At 35.8% G+C, this 18,309-nt stretch overlaps 1 protein-coding gene across 7 annotated transcripts in view; it reads left to right on the forward strand.

The window, feature by feature from the left end:
* DLG1 (discs large MAGUK scaffold protein 1) overlaps nt 1-18,309 on the forward strand; it is a 296,591-nt gene that overhangs the window by 121,612 nt on the left and 156,670 nt on the right. For 3 of the 7 annotated variants that reach the window (XM_007465853.1, XM_007465852.1, XM_007465856.1), the window contains one exon: nt 17,208-17,306. The exons of the other annotated variants lie outside the window; for them this stretch is intronic. In XM_007465853.1, the coding sequence (XP_007465915.1) occupies nt 17,208-17,306 (99 nt within the window). The remainder of the gene's footprint in view (nt 1-17,207; nt 17,307-18,309) is intronic. 7 annotated transcript variants of the gene reach the window in all.

The following is an 18,309-nucleotide window of genomic DNA, read 5'->3' on the forward strand; positions in this document are numbered from 1 at the left end:
GAGTCCGCCTGCCGATGCAGGGGACACGGGTTCGTGCCCCAGTCTGGGAAGATCCCACATGCCGCGGAACAGCTGGGCCCGTGAGCCGTGGCCGCTGAGCCTGCGCGTCCGGAGCCTGTGCTCCGCAACAGGAGAGGCCACAACAGTGAGAGGCCCACGTACCGCAAATAAAAAACAAAAACAAAAACGTTGAAGCCTTCCAGATCACCTTCACTTAATTTCCTTATCTCTGTTTGACTCTGGTATATCTCCAATATGTTTTAAACTCCCATTTATCTGTGACCTCCCAATTTCTTTCACTCTGCCCTTTGGAACTCCCAGTTTGTGATCAGCAAAATTTCCTTTTTCCTCAGACTCTTCTGTGATGGTTCATCTCACCTTTTTTTCTCTCATAGAAACCTGGTGTTCCCCCGAGAGTACTGTTTTTTCTTTAGCCCTCACAAAAAGTGGAATTTTTATCTGTCACGCCCCATGTACCTTGGGACCAACAAGTGGAGTTGATGTCTTCCTTGCTTATCATTGGTATTTATGGATGATTGTACCTCCTCCCTTTTAAAAATGTATATATCATCAGACAGTATTTTCTACTTCCCCTTCTTGTCTAGTCATTTGCATCTTTTCACAATCACTCCTACTCATTGATGATTTGAACTGTCTTTTCTCTGTCCACTATTCATATAATCATTCTTAGTGATTTTCAGTATCCTGGTGTGATCCTTCCAAAATCTTGACCTCTCAGTTCTTTGATATCCTTGCCTCTAGGAGTCTTTATTTTTTCTTTCACTTGAGTGACCTGCTGAAATGGTTATATTCAAGACCTCATTACCATTGACTGAACCACTTACAAAGTCTCAGCTGCAAGCATTTCAAACTGAGTAGCATTTCCTTTCTTTTCAGCTCACCTCCCCTACAACAATTGTTTTTTTACCCTTTAAAGACTTCCAGCCCAACTTTTTATTATCTATCATTTCTTTCATGCTCTCATTTCCCTCCTTGCTTTGCTCACATTCCTTGGTCCATGACTATAAACACTGCCTTTCATAATCTTAACTCTCTTGCTCCTCTGTCACTTCATTGGTAAGATCTAACCTTGGTTAATTGCAACTCTGCCTCCTCCACATCAGCTCCAAAGCTGCCCATTAAACTTCCCATACCTGTTTCCTGGCCCTCATTCTCAATTGATGGTCTTGTTCTGTATTCCATCCTGTTAAAATAAATGATTCATTTGTGTTCTTAAATCTCACCCTCCACTTCTGTACTAGATCTTCATTTTTGACTGTTCAGGGACTTGTGAAATTCTCTCTTCTCTTCATTGCATTGTCCGTCTTTCCCTCCATACTGGATTATTCCCATCAGCATACATACCCACTAAAATACCTTTCATTAAAACAACCAGCCAGAACCCCTCTAGGAGTATAGACTGTCAGATCCAGTGATCAGTTCTCAATCTTTATTTTACTCGACCCCACAACAGCTTTTTACACAACTAACTGCTCTCTCCTTTAAATTCTTTTCTCCTTTGACTCTCGAACACCATTCTCCTGATACTGTCCCTACCTCAGTTTCCTTTGCAGTATCCTCCTCCTCTTCTTACCACTAATAGTTAGAGTAACTCAGGGCATCAGTCCTTGAACTTCTCTCTTTTTATACTCATATTTCAGATGATCTCATCCAGGTGCCTTTAAATACATCAGTACTCATATCTTCAGTCCAGAGCTATTCCCCGTACACTAGACTTGTGTGTCTGTCTTTCCTACTCAGTATCTCCACTTGGATTAAGTATCTGAAAGTTAACATGTCAAAAACAGAGTTTCTAATTTTATTGTTCTCCCCCATCTTCATTCAGTGTACCAGTCACTGAGATGTTGAATATGAAAACCCTTGGAATAATCTTCTGTCCTTTTTCCCTTTGCTCCACATGCAATTTAATAGCAAATTCTGAGGGCTCTGTGTTTAGAATATATTATGATCTAACCACTTTTCACCACTTCTACAACTACTAATTCAAATTATTTAATTTGTTGCCTGAACTATAGCAGTAGATATCTATCTGGTCTCCCTAGCTCCATTCTTTACTCTCACCAGTCTGTTCTTCACCCAGCAGCCAGTCATCCTTACAGAATGTCAGTTCTTGTCAGTACCTTGTTTTTACTCTGCCGTGGCTTCCAATTCGATATGTAATAAAATTCTAAATCCTTCTTTACCATAGTCCAAAAGGCCCTTTATTATCTAGCCCCTGGCAGTATCTCTAATCCCATTTCCTACTGCTCCCTCAATTACTTTGTTCCAGCTGTATTGGCCTTGTTCCTGTTCCTCAAATATATCAAGCATGTGGCCATCTCAGAACCTTAATCTTGCTGTTTCCTCTGCCTGGAACATTCTTTCCTCAGATATTCTCATAGTTCATTTCCTCACTTCCTTCAGATTTCTGCTCATCTGTTACCTTCTCAGAGGGTCTTCCTAGATTCTTGTCTAAGGTAGCAGGCACTTCGTCACTCCAAATGTCCCTGACTTCTTACCTTTTTAAATATTTTTCTTCATAGCACTTAATACTACTTGATTCTTTATTATTATATATTTTTAATCTGTCTGAATTCTCTCTTAGACCTTCTGTGAAACATATCACACTTTAGTGTTATACTGATCCTCTAGCTAATGATTCTCTTGTTATTTACCGTTATGGAAAGAAATACCCTTGAGGAGGTGAGACAGGGAGAGAAGAGGAGAAAAAACATTCGGTTTCCTTATAACTAGGATGAGTATATAATTCATCGACCAAACTTAGAGTACTTTTATGGAAAGAGGGAACTTCCCAGGCAAACAGAGGCATGTGGTGTCATCCTCTATACCCTTTTATCTTCTGACAGTTCCTACCAGGCAGCAGGTCTAAATATTCACACCAAGGCATTTCCACATTGGACCAACAGGGATTGGCCTAATCTTCTTATCTATGTATGTTTCAAACATTTGGCCTCATGCCTAATAATAGTTGTGTTTGAAGTGATAGATCAAATATATATATATATTTTTTCTTCATCTCTAAGGAATGAAATTGCTTATATTCAGTAGTATAATGCCTTTGTATTAAACTAGAATATATAGAGAGTAAGTAGATAATCCTCTTACACGACTTTGGAAATGCCAAGTCTGATAGAATAGTTTCCAGGAGAATGGGTAGAAATAGTCTCTTTAAGTATTGATTAACCAAGCAATCAAAGTTAGGATAAAAATTCTGTTATGCTTGGTTGTGAGATGCTGTCTCTTGGCAAAGTTTAATTTCCTACTCAAAAGGCCAGTAATTTTGTAAAATTAATAACATTACCCAGATTTGGAAATTAATTGTTCCCCTTTTCACCCAAAGAATATCTACTCAAAAATATGTTTAAATGGTGTTTGAGACCCAGTCATTTGTATAGTTGGACACTTTAGAAAAGCATAAAGGTGAAGATTAAACAAAAAGTTTACAATGGTTATATTCGCTTTTAAAAAATACCAGATTGGGGCTTCCCTGGTGGCGCAATGGTTGAGAATCTGCCTGCCAATGCAGGGGACATGGGTTCGAGCCCTGGTCTGGGAAGATCCCACATGCCACGGAGCAACTTGGGCCCGTGAGCCACAACTACTGAGCCTGCGCGTCTGGAGCCTGTGCTCCGCAACAAGAGAGGCCGTGATAGTGAGAGGCCTGCGCACTGCGGTGAAAAGTGGCCCCCGCTCGCCACAACTAGAGAAAGCCCTCGCACAGAAACGAAGACCCAACCCAGGCAAAAAAATTAATTAATTAATTAATTAATTTTTTAAAAAAACCAGATTGACCATACAATCCATCAGTTGCATTCCTTAGTTTTTACCCAAATGTGTTGAACATTTGTGTCCACATGAAAACCTGCACACAGGTTTTCATGATTGCCAAAACTTGGGCGCAACCAAGATGACCTTCAGTAGGTAAATGGATAAATAAACTGTGGTACAGCCAGATAATGAAATGTTATTAATCATTAAAAAGAAATGGAAAGATGTGGAGGAACTTTAAATGCATATTTCTAAGTGAAAGACACCAATCTGAAAAGGCTACATACTGTATGCTTCCAACTATATGACATTCTGGAAAAGGCAAAACTATGGAGACAGTAAAAAGATTAATGGTTGCCAAGGGTTAGGAAAGAGGGAGGGATGAATAGAGCACAGAGGATTTTTAGGCCAGTGAAACTATTAGGTACTATAATGGTGGATACATGACATTATATATAAATTTGTTCAAACCCATAGAATGTACACCACCAAGAATGAACCTTAGCGTAAACTATGAACTTTGGATAATAATGGTGTGTCAGTGTAGGTTCATCAGCTGTACAATGTATAGCTCAGGTGGGGAGTATTGATAGTGGGAGGCAGTGCATGTGTGTGGGCAGAGGTTATATGGGAACTCTGTACTTTCTGCTCTAAAAAATGAAGTCTGTTAAAAGAGCAACATTGGTATCTTAAGGTGGATTAGATTGGCTATAGTTTGAAGAACTAAGTAAGTGAAATTTGTTATGTAAGCTCTTTATAATTAGGAAGTGTATTGTATTCATCTTTGTAGTTTCTATAGAGTGTCATGATTGTTAGATTGTCCTTTTGTCAAGGACAAATAGGTAAAAAGAAATTTCACAAGCTGCAATTTATGTATTTTAGTATGTATATTATATATGTGTATATATGTATTTTATATATATATATATATATATATATATATATATATATATATATATATAGTTTTAGAGTTAACTTTTAAAATAATGTGTTAATAACAGTGCTGAAAAATGACTGGCCCATATGCTTTGAGGTCAGAATAGGATATTCAGCCTGCACAACATTTTTGCCCTTTGCTTATTTCAAGCAGTGTTTGTTTTCCTGAGAATTGTGCTCCATACCTCTTATCACAGCTGCATTTCAGTAATCAGTTGGGTAATGATTTGTTTAATATCAGCTGCTAAACCATAAGCTTCACAAGAGCTGGTAGTACAGATGTATGTTTTCTTCTCTTATATCCCCAGAGCCTAGCATAGTGAACGCACGTGTTGACTGTTTGTTGAATGAATAAACCAATGTTAATATATGTGCCTGTTTTCATTTAATGTGATGATGGCTACAGGGAAATTTGGAACTTCTAAATATGGTTTGGCCACTGTAAATTTCCCAAGCCGTTTTTATATAGAACTATGGCTTTAAAATTAGCAAGTCTTCATTACAGGATTTTATAAAATCATGTATATTTCTAAAGTAATTCGAAGCCCTCTGTGAAAAAACTGAAGCATGTATCTTCTTAACATATGAAGAAGTTAAATTCTTACTGTCAAAATTTGACTTAGTATCGTTTTCTTTAGAGAGCTCTCACTGCGTTATTCTTCGTACTTCCTGGCACTGTTATTTAGATAACTTTTTCAATCCTCCATTTTTATATCAAAATATAGAATTTTGATAAAGGTAAAAATAGTTGTTCAGACCATGTGGAGAACAGTAGCCTACAATTATCACTTTATTTTACAAACTTTAAATAAACTAACTGATGTGGCAATATTACAGGCATATGCAAATCAATCAACAAAGACTGGACCTATTTTGTGCAAGTATAAACCAACTGGTGTCACATCTGGAAGCAGTGGAATTTTAGGAGAATCCTAAATACAACTTCTGCCCCTAGATAAATTTATTTAAAAGATGTTTTCCCCCTCGCCTCTTAACAGGAGCCCTGCCTATTCATTCTTTATCCATTAGTAAACCCCAATTTAGTCCTGTTTCTGAACAGTATTTTCAGTATTTTTGAAATCTAAACTGTGACTGTTCACTCAGCCAGCTGTGGAGTGTGAAGAAATTATTATTATGACAAAATGGGACCAGCTGATTGCCTTACAGAATTTTTGTTGGTCCTGAGGAAAATAACTGGAGATTATAATCTGCAATTTGAATCAAAACATATCCCAGCATCATTTTTCTGTATTTAACTCTGACTAATCTTGGTAGAACCATCTAATATATCAAAGCGTTATAAATTTGAAAAATAATCAGTTTGTAAGTATTTTGAAAGATAAAGAATGGGATTTCCCTGGTGGTGCAGTGGTTAAGAATCCGCCTGCCAGTGCAGGGGACACGGGTTCAAGCCCTGGTCCGGGAAGATCCCACATGCCGCAGCGCAACTAAGCCCGTGTGCCACAACTACTGAGCCTGCACTCTAGAGCCCGTGAGCCACAACTACTGAAGCCCGTGTGCCTAGAGCCTGTGCTTCGCAACAAGAGAAGCCACTAAAATGAGAAGCCCACGCACCGCAATGAAGAGTAGCTCCCACTCGCCACAACCAGAGAAAGCCCGTGTGCAGCAATGAAGACCCAATGCAGCCAGAAATTAATTAATTAATTAATTTTAAGAAAAAGAAGAACAAAGATGAATACCAACCTTAGGAATTAATTGTTTCAGCTATACTAAATGCCATAGCAGGATTTTGGAGAGGGGAAATAGAGCAAAAATCATATCATTCTAATCATTTTTTCCAAACTGAAAGGCTACATACAGTATAGATCCTAAATTCTTTCAGTTATAAGAACACAGCTTTATTATATAGACCTTTTTTGTAAAAATATTTTAAAGAACTCTAGATGAAACTTGAAATTTTCATATCTATTTATTGTTTTTTTAATTCTCTCATTCCCTTTTTTGGGGGAGGAGTTGCTTGTTTTTATTATCATAGGTTAAGCACTACAAGAGAATTAAACCAACTGTAGTTAGTAAAAACTAATGTAGATGTCTCAAAGTTATATTCTGTTCTCTTCATGACCTAATCAGACTTTTTTCTTTTTTTGAACTATTTTGAAGAGACAGTGTTGTATAGTAGTTGAGAATGCTGTCTTTAGAGGATGATGGCCTGGGTTTAAATCTCTATTGTATTTATTAGCTGTAGCACCTTGGACAAATGACCTAAATTCTGAGTCTCCTTCTTCCACCTGCAGAAAACAGGGATTAAGATCTAGTGAAAATTAATGGGACAAACATGCGAAGCCCTTATTATAATATCTGACATCAGTAAAGTACCTATCATCATCATCATCATCATCATCTTTATCACCACTTTCACGACCACCATCATTATTGGTCCCACAGAATATTCTGGCCTTTTAAGTGAGGAATCTGGAGATACGGAGAAGCAACCTCATTACAGAATGATGAAGAATTATGTTTTAACAAGAGGATTGGTAACCTTGACTGGGTCCAGTCAGGAAAAGAGAAACCACAGTAATTATTTTAACAAGGAAAATGTAATATGGGGAGGGGGTCAGTGTTAAAAAGGAAACTGAAGAGGAAACATGGAACACCGAGGTAAAGCAGAGAAGCAGCTAACCTCTGAGGAGGGACCTAGGGACCAAGTTAAGGTTAGTAGAACCCAGAAGTTTGGAGGAAGGGCACCACAGGTTTTAAATATGAGCTGTCAGTGATATTTACTTTCTAATACAGCTTAAAAAGGAAAGAGGTAAAAATCTTTGGGGAAAGTGTTCTTCGCCAAGACATGTTTATTTTCAGTTGGGATATTATTAGGCAATTAGCTGTTGCTAGATAGAGAACAACATGAAACTGGCAATTTTTTGGCATTTTTGTATTTTGAAACTTCTAAGGTTATCAAATGGTAGAACATCTTGAACACTATCTGATTGGTAGTGACCACCCAACCACACAGAATCTTTTAGCAATATCTGCTATGTGTATAGCATGGGGAGGGAGGATGTACACAATCCATTCCGAGTCACTTTATCACTTTAGAGTGCTGATGAACTCAATCTCTTTTGGCAATCACATGGTTTCATTCGTCCAACAAATACTTAACTGTGTGCTAGATACTATTCTAGGCACTGGGCATATAGGAGTAAATAAAACAAGAATCCCCACTCTTCTAGAGCTTATATTAAAGGAGGGGAAGACAGGTGACAAATGTAATTAAAATATGTAGTATGCTGGAGGAAAGGCAAAAAGAGAAGGCAACAGGAAATGTGTATGTTTGTGCGTGCGTGGTGGGGGTGGGGTGGGCTTAGTAGAATAAGAGTGTCTTCAGCTGGAGGGCGATATTTGAGCAATGGCATAAGGGAAGTTATGGAGTTGAGCTGTATGGATATCTGGGGCAAGAACATTCTATGCAGGGGAAGAGTGAATAAAAACTCTGAGGCCAGAGCATGTTTAGAGTGTTTGGAGAACAGAGAGGTCAATATGGCCAAAATGCTGAGTGGGAGGAGAATAGTAGAAGACGACTTCAGAAAGGCAACAGTGGCCTGAATCACTAGGGACTTGTACAAGAGTGAATAGAATAGGGTAAATATATGATTACTAGGAAGATTTAAGGGCCCGTTTTAGGTTAGTCATTATAGAGTCCACGGTTGCGTATGTTTCTGTAGCCATAGTCTGATAAAATTGGGGGATGGGGGGCGGGCAGCATATTGCAGTTGGTAGTTTCATACCTCTTTGTTAATTATGTAACCACATCTTTGAATCCAAGTTTTGGATCTCTGTTTACTTGAAATTTTTAGTGATTGTTGGCTCATCCTTCTACCAATACAAAGTGATCAGCTGAATGCTGATAGAACACCATCTTTTTATAATGAATGGATGACATACCTTAACTATCATGAATCTTGCAAGCAGAAATAGATCCATAAACTAGATGTTCTGTCTGTGTGAACTAACAAATTTGTACCCATGCTTCTATACTAGGATTGCTAATCACTACATCTATTTCCCTATCCCCCCTTTGTTATTTTAAAATCAAAAATTTATATTTAATCCCTTAGTATTTGTTAAAAAATGTATCTGGTTTCGTTGCTGTTTGCTTCTGAGATAATTATGACACAGGTATCATATACAGCTGGTTCAAATAACATGGAGTTTACATTGAAGGTACTTATTTGGAGTAACTGTGGCAAAAAGAGCATTTGAATCAAATAAGAACCAGATCTAAGCAATGAAAAACACCTTTATTCTGAAGATACTGGACCCCTGTTAAGTACAGTGATTCCCAAACAGTTTTGATAAATCTGATGTGCTGTATTTTATCCTTCTATAAACATACAAAAAGCTTGAAGTTTTTTCCCCTGGTTTCTCGTTTCCTCTTAGATAGCTTCTCTGACATTTATTCAGAGAAACATGTCTCATTACCACATAGTAGATATTGAAGCAAAGGAACTTGGATTAAGACTATTAAACTGTGCCATACAAAAACAAAATAAAATCCTTATTGACCAACAGTGGCATAGGGGTAATTTTTTTTCCTTGTTATCTAAGATATTGATAACAAAAGAGTTGCTATTTCATATATTTCATCTTCTGTAAATGTGGTATAAATTTATTTTGACCTTATTCCATCTTTGTGTGTATTCTAAGCTCAGTTTACCCCATTCATGTGACATGTTAATGTAAGATGTAAACAATTATTAATTACCTGGTAGTATGGTATTAGTTATCTTTCTTCAGAGTTTGATCTTATGCTATGATGACCATTTTAATAAGCAAGAACATAAGTGAGAGGGACTTCTCCGGCGGTCCAGTGGTTAAGGCTCCGCCTTCCAATGTAGGGGGTGCGGGTTTGACCCCTGGTCGGGGAACTAAGGTCCCACATGCCATGGGGTGCAGCCAAAAATTAAAAAGAAAATAAGTGAGAAAGAGTTTAAAAATATGTTCAGAAAGCCTTGTAAATCTATTGTGGTTGGGTCTAACTATGATGTAAAAGATACAAGATACTTTTTAGTGGCCATTGTTGGTGTTATTCTTAATAGTCCTTCCTCCCAACTTCCCATCAGTCACTAGATATACCAATTCTACATTCAAAATCTATCTTTATTTGACTACTCATGGCCATTTTCACCATCACCGTCATTTGGTTAAAGCCACTGATAACCTCTCAGCTGGATTGTCATAGCAGCCTCCTAATTGTTCCTTCTGTCTCTTCCTGTATCAGTCAGGATTCAGATGCACATATTAAAAAAACACTTTAACTATTTTAAGCAAATAGAGATTTATTAAAGGTAAGGGCACTCAATTTATATATTGTTTTTCATTTATTGTTGAGTTAATGGCAGTGAAAGAGGGAGGTACATAGTCATAAATGTAGATGTGCAGTACACATTAGGCATGTGGCTATACCTAATGAGGTTTCAGAATACTTTTTATCAAAATTTGTTTTAAAAGCTGCTTTCAGAATTTTAAGATCTTAAATGAAATTTAAAATGTAAAGCTGTGAATAAATAAGAAGAATCTCTAAAAATTAGTTAAAACATTTTTCAGAAAGCTGTCAATTCGATACTGGCATTAAAAAAGTACTTTAAAAATATGTACAATCCAGTTACTTTCCTGGAATTTACAATTTTCTGCAGCGTTCTTTGAGACAGTGTTAATATTATAGCCTCTGTTGTCATGGAAACAAGTCTCTGAAGGCAGCCTCCAAGGCTAATGATTCCATGGTGTTGCTATGGATAGAAACAACTGAGACCGTTGTTAGTCACATGGTCAAGATTAAAAAAAAACACACTAAAACTCGTTGGAACTGATCTTATTGAGTGATATATACAAATGGAGCAGAAGAAGGATGATGGCATAAAAGTCATGTTGTCCAATATATGTATGTAAGAGTTTTCAAGTTTAAAATGCTTATGGTGAATTCCTTTTCTGTAATAATCCACATATAATGGTTACTGTATATTGCTGCCTCATTATTTATATTAGAGCCTTAAGTTTGCCATTTTCCAATTTAGAATCTTGTTATGCAACTCCCGAGAATTTTACCATGCTCTCAATCCTGCACTGAAAATAGCCTCTTGTCTCTTCATATGTATTATCATATCTAACATCTGTGCTGTTCCTCGTCACTCAACCTTCATTTGATTAGATATTATTTGTTTAGCGTGGTATTTTTGTTTCATATGAACTAAATGACTTGTTGTTCTGTAATTCTGTGTTACCTGAACTGGTTATTGGCTGTGGCTAGGAAATTGTGTGTGTTGGTACCCATTTGGTTTTGAAGACTTTCTCAGCAGTATTTGCCTTTCTTAAGGAAGAAGCAGGGGCATATGTTCTTTTGCAAAGTACTTGCTCAGTGCCCTGTAGAGAGTGGGGTGGATTCAGATGGTGTACATTTTTTTAGGATTTTTAAAAAATGGTATTCAGATCCTCTAGATTATCATATCGAAAGGAAATAGATTTAGAATAGACTCTGAGCCAGTATTACAGTGAGGTTTAAATGTAATATTAAAGAATTTATAGTTTATCATAAAGGGTTTTGGAGAGCAACTGCCTAATGGAGGAAATTTTTGTGCTTGGCCTTGAAATTTGATATAAGCATACAGCTTTGTCTTTTTTATGTTAAAATGGATTATTAATTAGCTAATAGCTGACCCTATTAAAGGGGCATAAAGAAACTTTTATAGGTGTTAGATATGTCTCCTACTTTGACTGTGGTGATTATGTCACAGGTATATGCATATGTCCAAACTCATCAAATTGTATGCATTAAATATGTGCAGTTTTTGTATATCAGTTATACTTTAACAAAGCTGTTTAAAAAAATTAAATAAAAAAATGATAAACTTTAGACTTTCTTGTCTTTGATACTTTGGATGACTACAGCCAGTTATTTTGTAGTTTGTCACTCAGTTTGGGTTTGTCTGATGTTTAATGTTCAAGTTATGCATCTTTGATAAGAATGTCACAGAAGCGATGTATTCTTATTGCATCCTATCAGGTAGCATATGATTTTGATTTGTCCTGGTGAGTGATGTTAAGTTTAAGATAGTATCTGCTATATTTCTTCACTGTAATTAATAAATCTTTGTAGGGGAGATATGTGTGTGTGTCTCACATTCAAACTTTCTTCCACTAGAATGAAATGGAGGGTTCATTCAGCAGCAATGGAAGTTTTAACATTTGTTGATGTTTCTTGAATGAATTATTACTATGGTGGTTGCCAAATGATGATTTTGTAACTCCATCATTCCTTCTACATTTCTTAATTGGCATTCTACTGTAAGGAAATGCTCTCTCTTCTCTCTATTCATTTAATTTTTATGTAATTATATCAGTGTAGACTCTTGGAGTCCTGTTTAATTCAGTGAGATTTATGCCATCATTATCGTTATTTATTTTGAGTCTCAAATTATTCCCAGTCTGACTGATAAGAGCCCTTCAAGCTGACTGTCAGTGTCCTTTGTCATGCCCTCGTTATTCTTCGAGCACCTCCTTATTTTCTGGAACAGCAGAATATTCTAGGTTCATATTGTATTTGCTGGACTCTAGCACTGGAATCAGCCATTTCTCCAAAGATTCCTCTTTTGTTATTTTTTTTTTTAATCAAAGAATGGGTATTTATAAACCAGGATCTGAATGCCAAGTATTTTCATGCTCTTGAGGTGTTACTGCTCCCAGGTCTTCTCTGTAGACAGAGCTAGGGTATATATGTACATATAAACACATGCATTTATTTCTGTATTTATATATATTGAAAACCATGCAGTCATACAGGTGCCTCCAAATCTAGTCTAAAACCATAGATTTCAGGCTAATTTTCTCCCTTTCCATATTTGTGACTGTTCTCTGACGTGAGGAACCTTGCTTCCTTTATCCTTGGATCAAAAATCCCCTGTATGTAAGCAGTCTCCTGTCACTGTCGATGCTCTAGGTAGACATCCTTCCCACCCAGCTCAAGATCCAAGAGATATCCCCACCTTGTTCCACTGGGGTCCCTATACTTCTTGCCAGACTACTACTACTGCCACATAGATACTCCATCACACTTGGGATCCAGCAAAACACATCAGGCTGCTGCCACTACTTGCCCACATGGGATACCCTCCTCATCCTGCTCAGACTCCGCAACACCCTGCTCCAGCCTGCTGCCACCCTTCCACTCCCTGTGCACAGGGGCTCTCCTCACCCTGCTCGACTTCAACAATCTGTACTTTCCTATTCAGGAAACCTTTGCCTACACCAAGATCCTGATGATATTCTATCAATACTATCTTCTAGAACCTAATTTTTGTATGTCTCTTAATTATGTCAGTAAGCCATCTGGAATTAATTTTAAGTATGGTGTAAGGGAGTGAAGAGGGTTCATTTCGTTTTCCATATGTATATCCAGTTGATTCAGCAGCAGTTTTCTAAAATTATTGAAATATAGTTGTACAGTATTACGTTAGTTTTGGGTGTACTAAATGATTTGATATTTACGTACATCGTGAAATGATCACCACAGTAAGTCTAGTTACCATCTCTCCCTATACAAAGTTATTACAATATTATTGACCTTATTTCTTGTGCTGTGTATTACATCCCTGTGACTTATATAACTAGAGGTTTATACCTCTTAATTCCCTTCACCTCTTTCGTCCACCCTGCCCGCCCCCACTGCTTCCCTCCCTTTTGGCAACCATACATTTGTTTTCTGTATCTATGAGTCTCTTTTCATTTTGTTTTGTTTTGTAGTGAGATCATGTGGTATTTGTCTTTCTCTGAATTATTTCACTTAACATAAATTCTTTTAAAACTGTCTTTTTCTCTTTGTCATAAATTAGGAGTTAGAATCTCTGGGTTTTTCAAACATTTTTAAAAAGTTGTAAGTATTCCATTGAAAATTAGCATTTAAATTATTTGTTTTAAGCTCATACTATGGAATTTGAATTTTTTTTTTTCTATAGGAACAATGTATAATTGGTGACTGGAGTCCCAAGTAAGACCCACAGAGGCTTTATTCCTAATGTCCTTTTTTAAAAAAATTGTGGTAAAATATACATAACAAGATTTTACCATTTTAACCTTTCTTAAGTGTACAATTAATTCAGTGTTATTAAATACATTCACAGTGTTGTGCAGCCATCACCATTGTCCATCTCCATAACTTTTTCCATCATCCCAAACAGGGAACTGGTTTAGACTGGGAACATTAAAAAGAAAGAAAAAAAGAAACAAAATCTAATGGCTTAAAATCTCTTTCTACAGAATATAAGAAATCCAGGTAACAATAGTCTAGCAAATCTTTTCCTAATTCCTCACAGGTTACCTTTTGTGAGCCTAGCTCAGTTGTAAAATGAAGGGTTAAACTTGATCCCTAGCTTCTTCAATTCTAATAGTCTTGTAAAATCATTGAAATTTGTTAGCATCTTTTAGAACAATTAATGGGAAACGCATTTTCAGTTTATTTTCTAGAGAATGAGATGGTAAAAGATCATAATAATTGTTTTTCTCTTAATATGAATAGATCTTCCATCCCTCACCCAGCATTATAGCATCACTGTGTATTCATTGTTGACAACTGGAAAAGTAGAATTCGAAATAAAGAGGCAGGGGAGAAAAACCATTCATAATTCTGCCCTCAGAGGTTTACTTTTCAAACATTTCTTTCCATTTTTTAAATAAAAGCTTTATCTTCCCTTTTTTACTTAATGTCATGTCATAGGCAATATCCTTTATGACTTACAGGCTGTTCTTACAGATGCTTGTTAACTGATGCATAATATTTAATCTTATAAAATTATCATTATTTGCTCAACCCTTCCAACACCTTATATTTAGGATATCCTACATCTCCCCAAGTATAAACAATGCTCAAAAGAATATAGTGAGGGGGCTTCCCTGGTAGCGTAGTGGTTGAGAGTCCGCCTGCTGATGCAGGGGACACGGATTCGTGCCACGGTCTGGGGGGGATCCCACATGCCACGGAGCGGCTGGGCCCGTAAGCCATGGCCACTAAGCCTGCGCGTCTGGAGCCTGTGCTCCGCAACGGGAGAAGCCACAACAGTGAGAGGCCCACATACCGCAAATAAATAAATAAATAAATAAATAATAAAGAAAGAAAAAAACAAAGAATATAGTGACTGTTAAGACATTTGCTTTTTGAATTATTCCCTTAGGATAGATTTCCACAATTACCAAGTCAAAAGAGTTGGAACATTTTTAAAGCTATAGATAATTACTTAGATTGCTTTTTGTAAAGTTTGTATGAAGTTATATATCCAGCAGCACTGTGAAAGGACCTGTTTCCATGCATTAAAATTTTTTTGAGTTTTTTAATTGTGATAAAATACATTTGCCATTTTAACCAGTTTTAACTGCACAGTTCTGTGGCATTAATTACATTCCCAATGTTGCCCAACCATCACCAGTATCTACTATTTCCAAAACCTTTTCATTATCTCAAACTTACTTTGTAACCCTTAAGCAGTAAACTCCTTATGCTCCTCTCTCCCTGGCCCCTGGTAACTTCTAGTCTATTTTTATGAATTTACCTATTCTAAATATTTCATATAAGTGGAATCACACAATATTGACCTTCTGTGTCTGGTTAATTTCACTTAGTATAATGTTTTCAAGATTCATCCATGTGTAGCATGTATCAGAATTTCATCCCTTTTTATGTCTGAATTAATATCCATTGTATAAATATACCACATCTTGTAGCTGTTTATCTGTTGATGGACACTTGGATTGTTTTTACCTTTTGGCTGTTGTGAATAATGCATCATTGAACACTGGGGTAAAGTATTCAAGTCCCTCTTTTCAGTTATTTTGAGTATTTACCTAGGGGTAGAATTGCTGGGTCATATGGTAATCCTAGGGTTAGTTTTTTGAAGAACTGCCAAACCAAACTGTTTTCCACAGTGACTGCACCATTTTGCATTCCAACCAGCAGTTTTTGAGGATTCCAGTTTCTGCACATGCTTGTCAACACTTGTTACTTTCTGGTTTTGTTTTCACTTTTTTATTACAGCATCCTAGTAGGTATGAAGTGATATATCATTGTAACTTTGATATACATTTCCCTAATGAATGATGATGCTGAGTATATTTTCATGTGCTTATTGGTCATTTGTGTATCTTCTTTGGAGAAATGTCTGTTCAAGTCCTTTGCCTATATTTTAATTGTCTTTCTGTGGTGAGTTGTCGGAGTTCTTTATATATTCTGCATGTTAAACTATCATCAGATGTATGATTTACGAGGTTTTCTCCCATTCCATGCGTTGTCTTTCCCCTTTCTTGATAATGCCATTTGGTGCACAAAAGGTTTTAATTCTGATAAAGTCTAATTTTTTTTTTTACTTATGCTTTTGATATCAAATTTAAGAATCCATTGTGAAATCCAAGGTCATGAAGATTTATCCCTATGTTTTCTTCTAAAAGTTTTATGGTTTTAATGCTTATATTTAGGCCATTGATTAATTTCCCGTTAGTTTTTATATAGGACGTGAGGTAGTGGTTTAACTTTATTCTTTTGCATGTTGCTATCTGGTTGTCCCAGCACCATTATTGAAGAGATACCATACATTTTTGATAAATCTTGATTGATTTGATTGACAACAAAAGGTCAACATAATTTTATTTTGTATTTCTTTATCAATGAGGAAAAGCATAGTTTCAGTTTGGCAATTGGTTCTTCCTGTTTTAAGTGTCTTCTAATGTACATTGTTTTCTTATAGATTTGATTTTAATGTTTTTCTTATATATGTAGTATATGTCATTGGTATAGCAAATATTTATAAGTTAATCCAGTTTATAGAGATTGGGACTTGTTACAAAACACCTTTTTTGTGTTCCAGTTACACCTTGTTTTAAAATAGCAATTAAGCCTGATTGAGTATAAATATCAAAACTTCTTAGTTTAAATTATGTCACTAGAGTTCCCACTTAATGACTTTACAGGCAGGTTTAAGACAGGTTATTACAGTTCTTGATAGTAGAGGTTAACAGCACAGATTCCTTAAAATGATATAAATTCAGTTTTTAAGTCCTTTGAATCTTCTGTTTGTGGATTTATAGGCCCCAATTGCCTACCTCATGGGCTAATGAAATTACTTTTGATTCTTTGAATGCAAGGAGGAAAGTAGTCAAATATATACTGAATGCTACAAAAATATTTTGTAGTCTGTCTGTGAAGTGAGTGTCTTGCCTCCCAGTGGAGGAGTATTGTTAAATCATTATCTTTTATTATTTTCATTTAAACATCTAAAGAGTAGTCAATCGTTTTAACTACAGAGTCATTAAAATTATTATTGGTGGTATAATTGAGTGTTTTCTCATTTAAATTGAAGTAATATATTATTTTACCTATTTCATTTATTTCTGAAAACTATAATTTATCTTTATGACAAAACTTTCTATTATGTTTCCTTTTTATTTGATATTTTTCCTGATTTTTTGTCGTTGATGATTTTTAGCCAACAGAAGCTGTACCTCCCTCTTCTCCCACTGTCCCTGTGATCCCTGTCCTGCCAGTCCCTGCTGAGAATACTGTCATCCTACCCACCATACCACAGGTTTTTATTAGTTTTCTTTTTTCTTTATAAAAATTTCGTTTGTTTTTAATGTTTCATTTGTATTCTTTTCAAATCATTTTAACTATTTCTTTGTTAGATTTGGTAATTCATGTTGGGCTTCAAACGGTATTTTTAGGGAGTTAAATATCTGGGATTTAATATAAGATGGGCTAATATTTGCCATTTTATTAGGTTATCTGTGAAATAAGATACATTCTAAACTTCATCATATTGAACTGCCTTAGGTTTGTTATCACGCCTTTTATATTTGTAAATCTGTTCGAAACAGTTTTTTAATTTATTTGCTTTGGGAAATTTTGTTTATTTTCTAAAGATAATAAAAATAATTGTCCTCCTGATCTTGTACTGGATGTGTCATTTTATATATAGCATTTTGTTTTCTAGTATATATTTATCTTTGGAAATACTCATCTTTCTGTCACTTGGTAGAATAACATACTTCACATTTATTATTTAAAAACAATAGCTAATGTATATAAAGTATATGGGGAGCTCTTCGTGGTATCTTTGCAACTTTTCTGTAAATCTAAAACTATTCTAAAATCATAAGTTCATTTTTTTAAAGTTAATGTATAACAGTCAAAAAATAAAATGAAACAATAGCCAAATGTCAGAGAATCTGAACATTTTTAGCTTTCAGAGCTTTACTTAATAGTTCCAAGGGATGGTTTATTAAGACATTAACTACCCAACCAACAGAGTCATCCAAAGTTAAAATAATGGTAGTATTATTACGTATAATAATAGTGATCTTTGGTGTGAAAGATCTCAACCTCATTTAAAGTGTAAATAAATGCATCTTTAGGTATTTTTATTATTGATCTATAGCATAAAATCTAGTAAAAATGGTGTTTTTGCTGTGAAAACACAGTGTCAAAGTAAGTCCTACTGTGGGAAAAAATGGGTTTTCAGCTGTGATTGTTCACATCTCAGTGCCCTTCCCCTCTCCTAAAAATGAAAATCAGTAAGAACATTATACAAA

Source organism: Lipotes vexillifer, unplaced genomic scaffold (genome assembly GCF_000442215.2).
Source record: "Lipotes vexillifer unplaced genomic scaffold, Lipotes_vexillifer_v1.1 scaffold853, whole genome shotgun sequence".
NCBI classification, from domain to species: domain Eukaryota; kingdom Metazoa; phylum Chordata; class Mammalia; order Artiodactyla; family Lipotidae; genus Lipotes; species Lipotes vexillifer.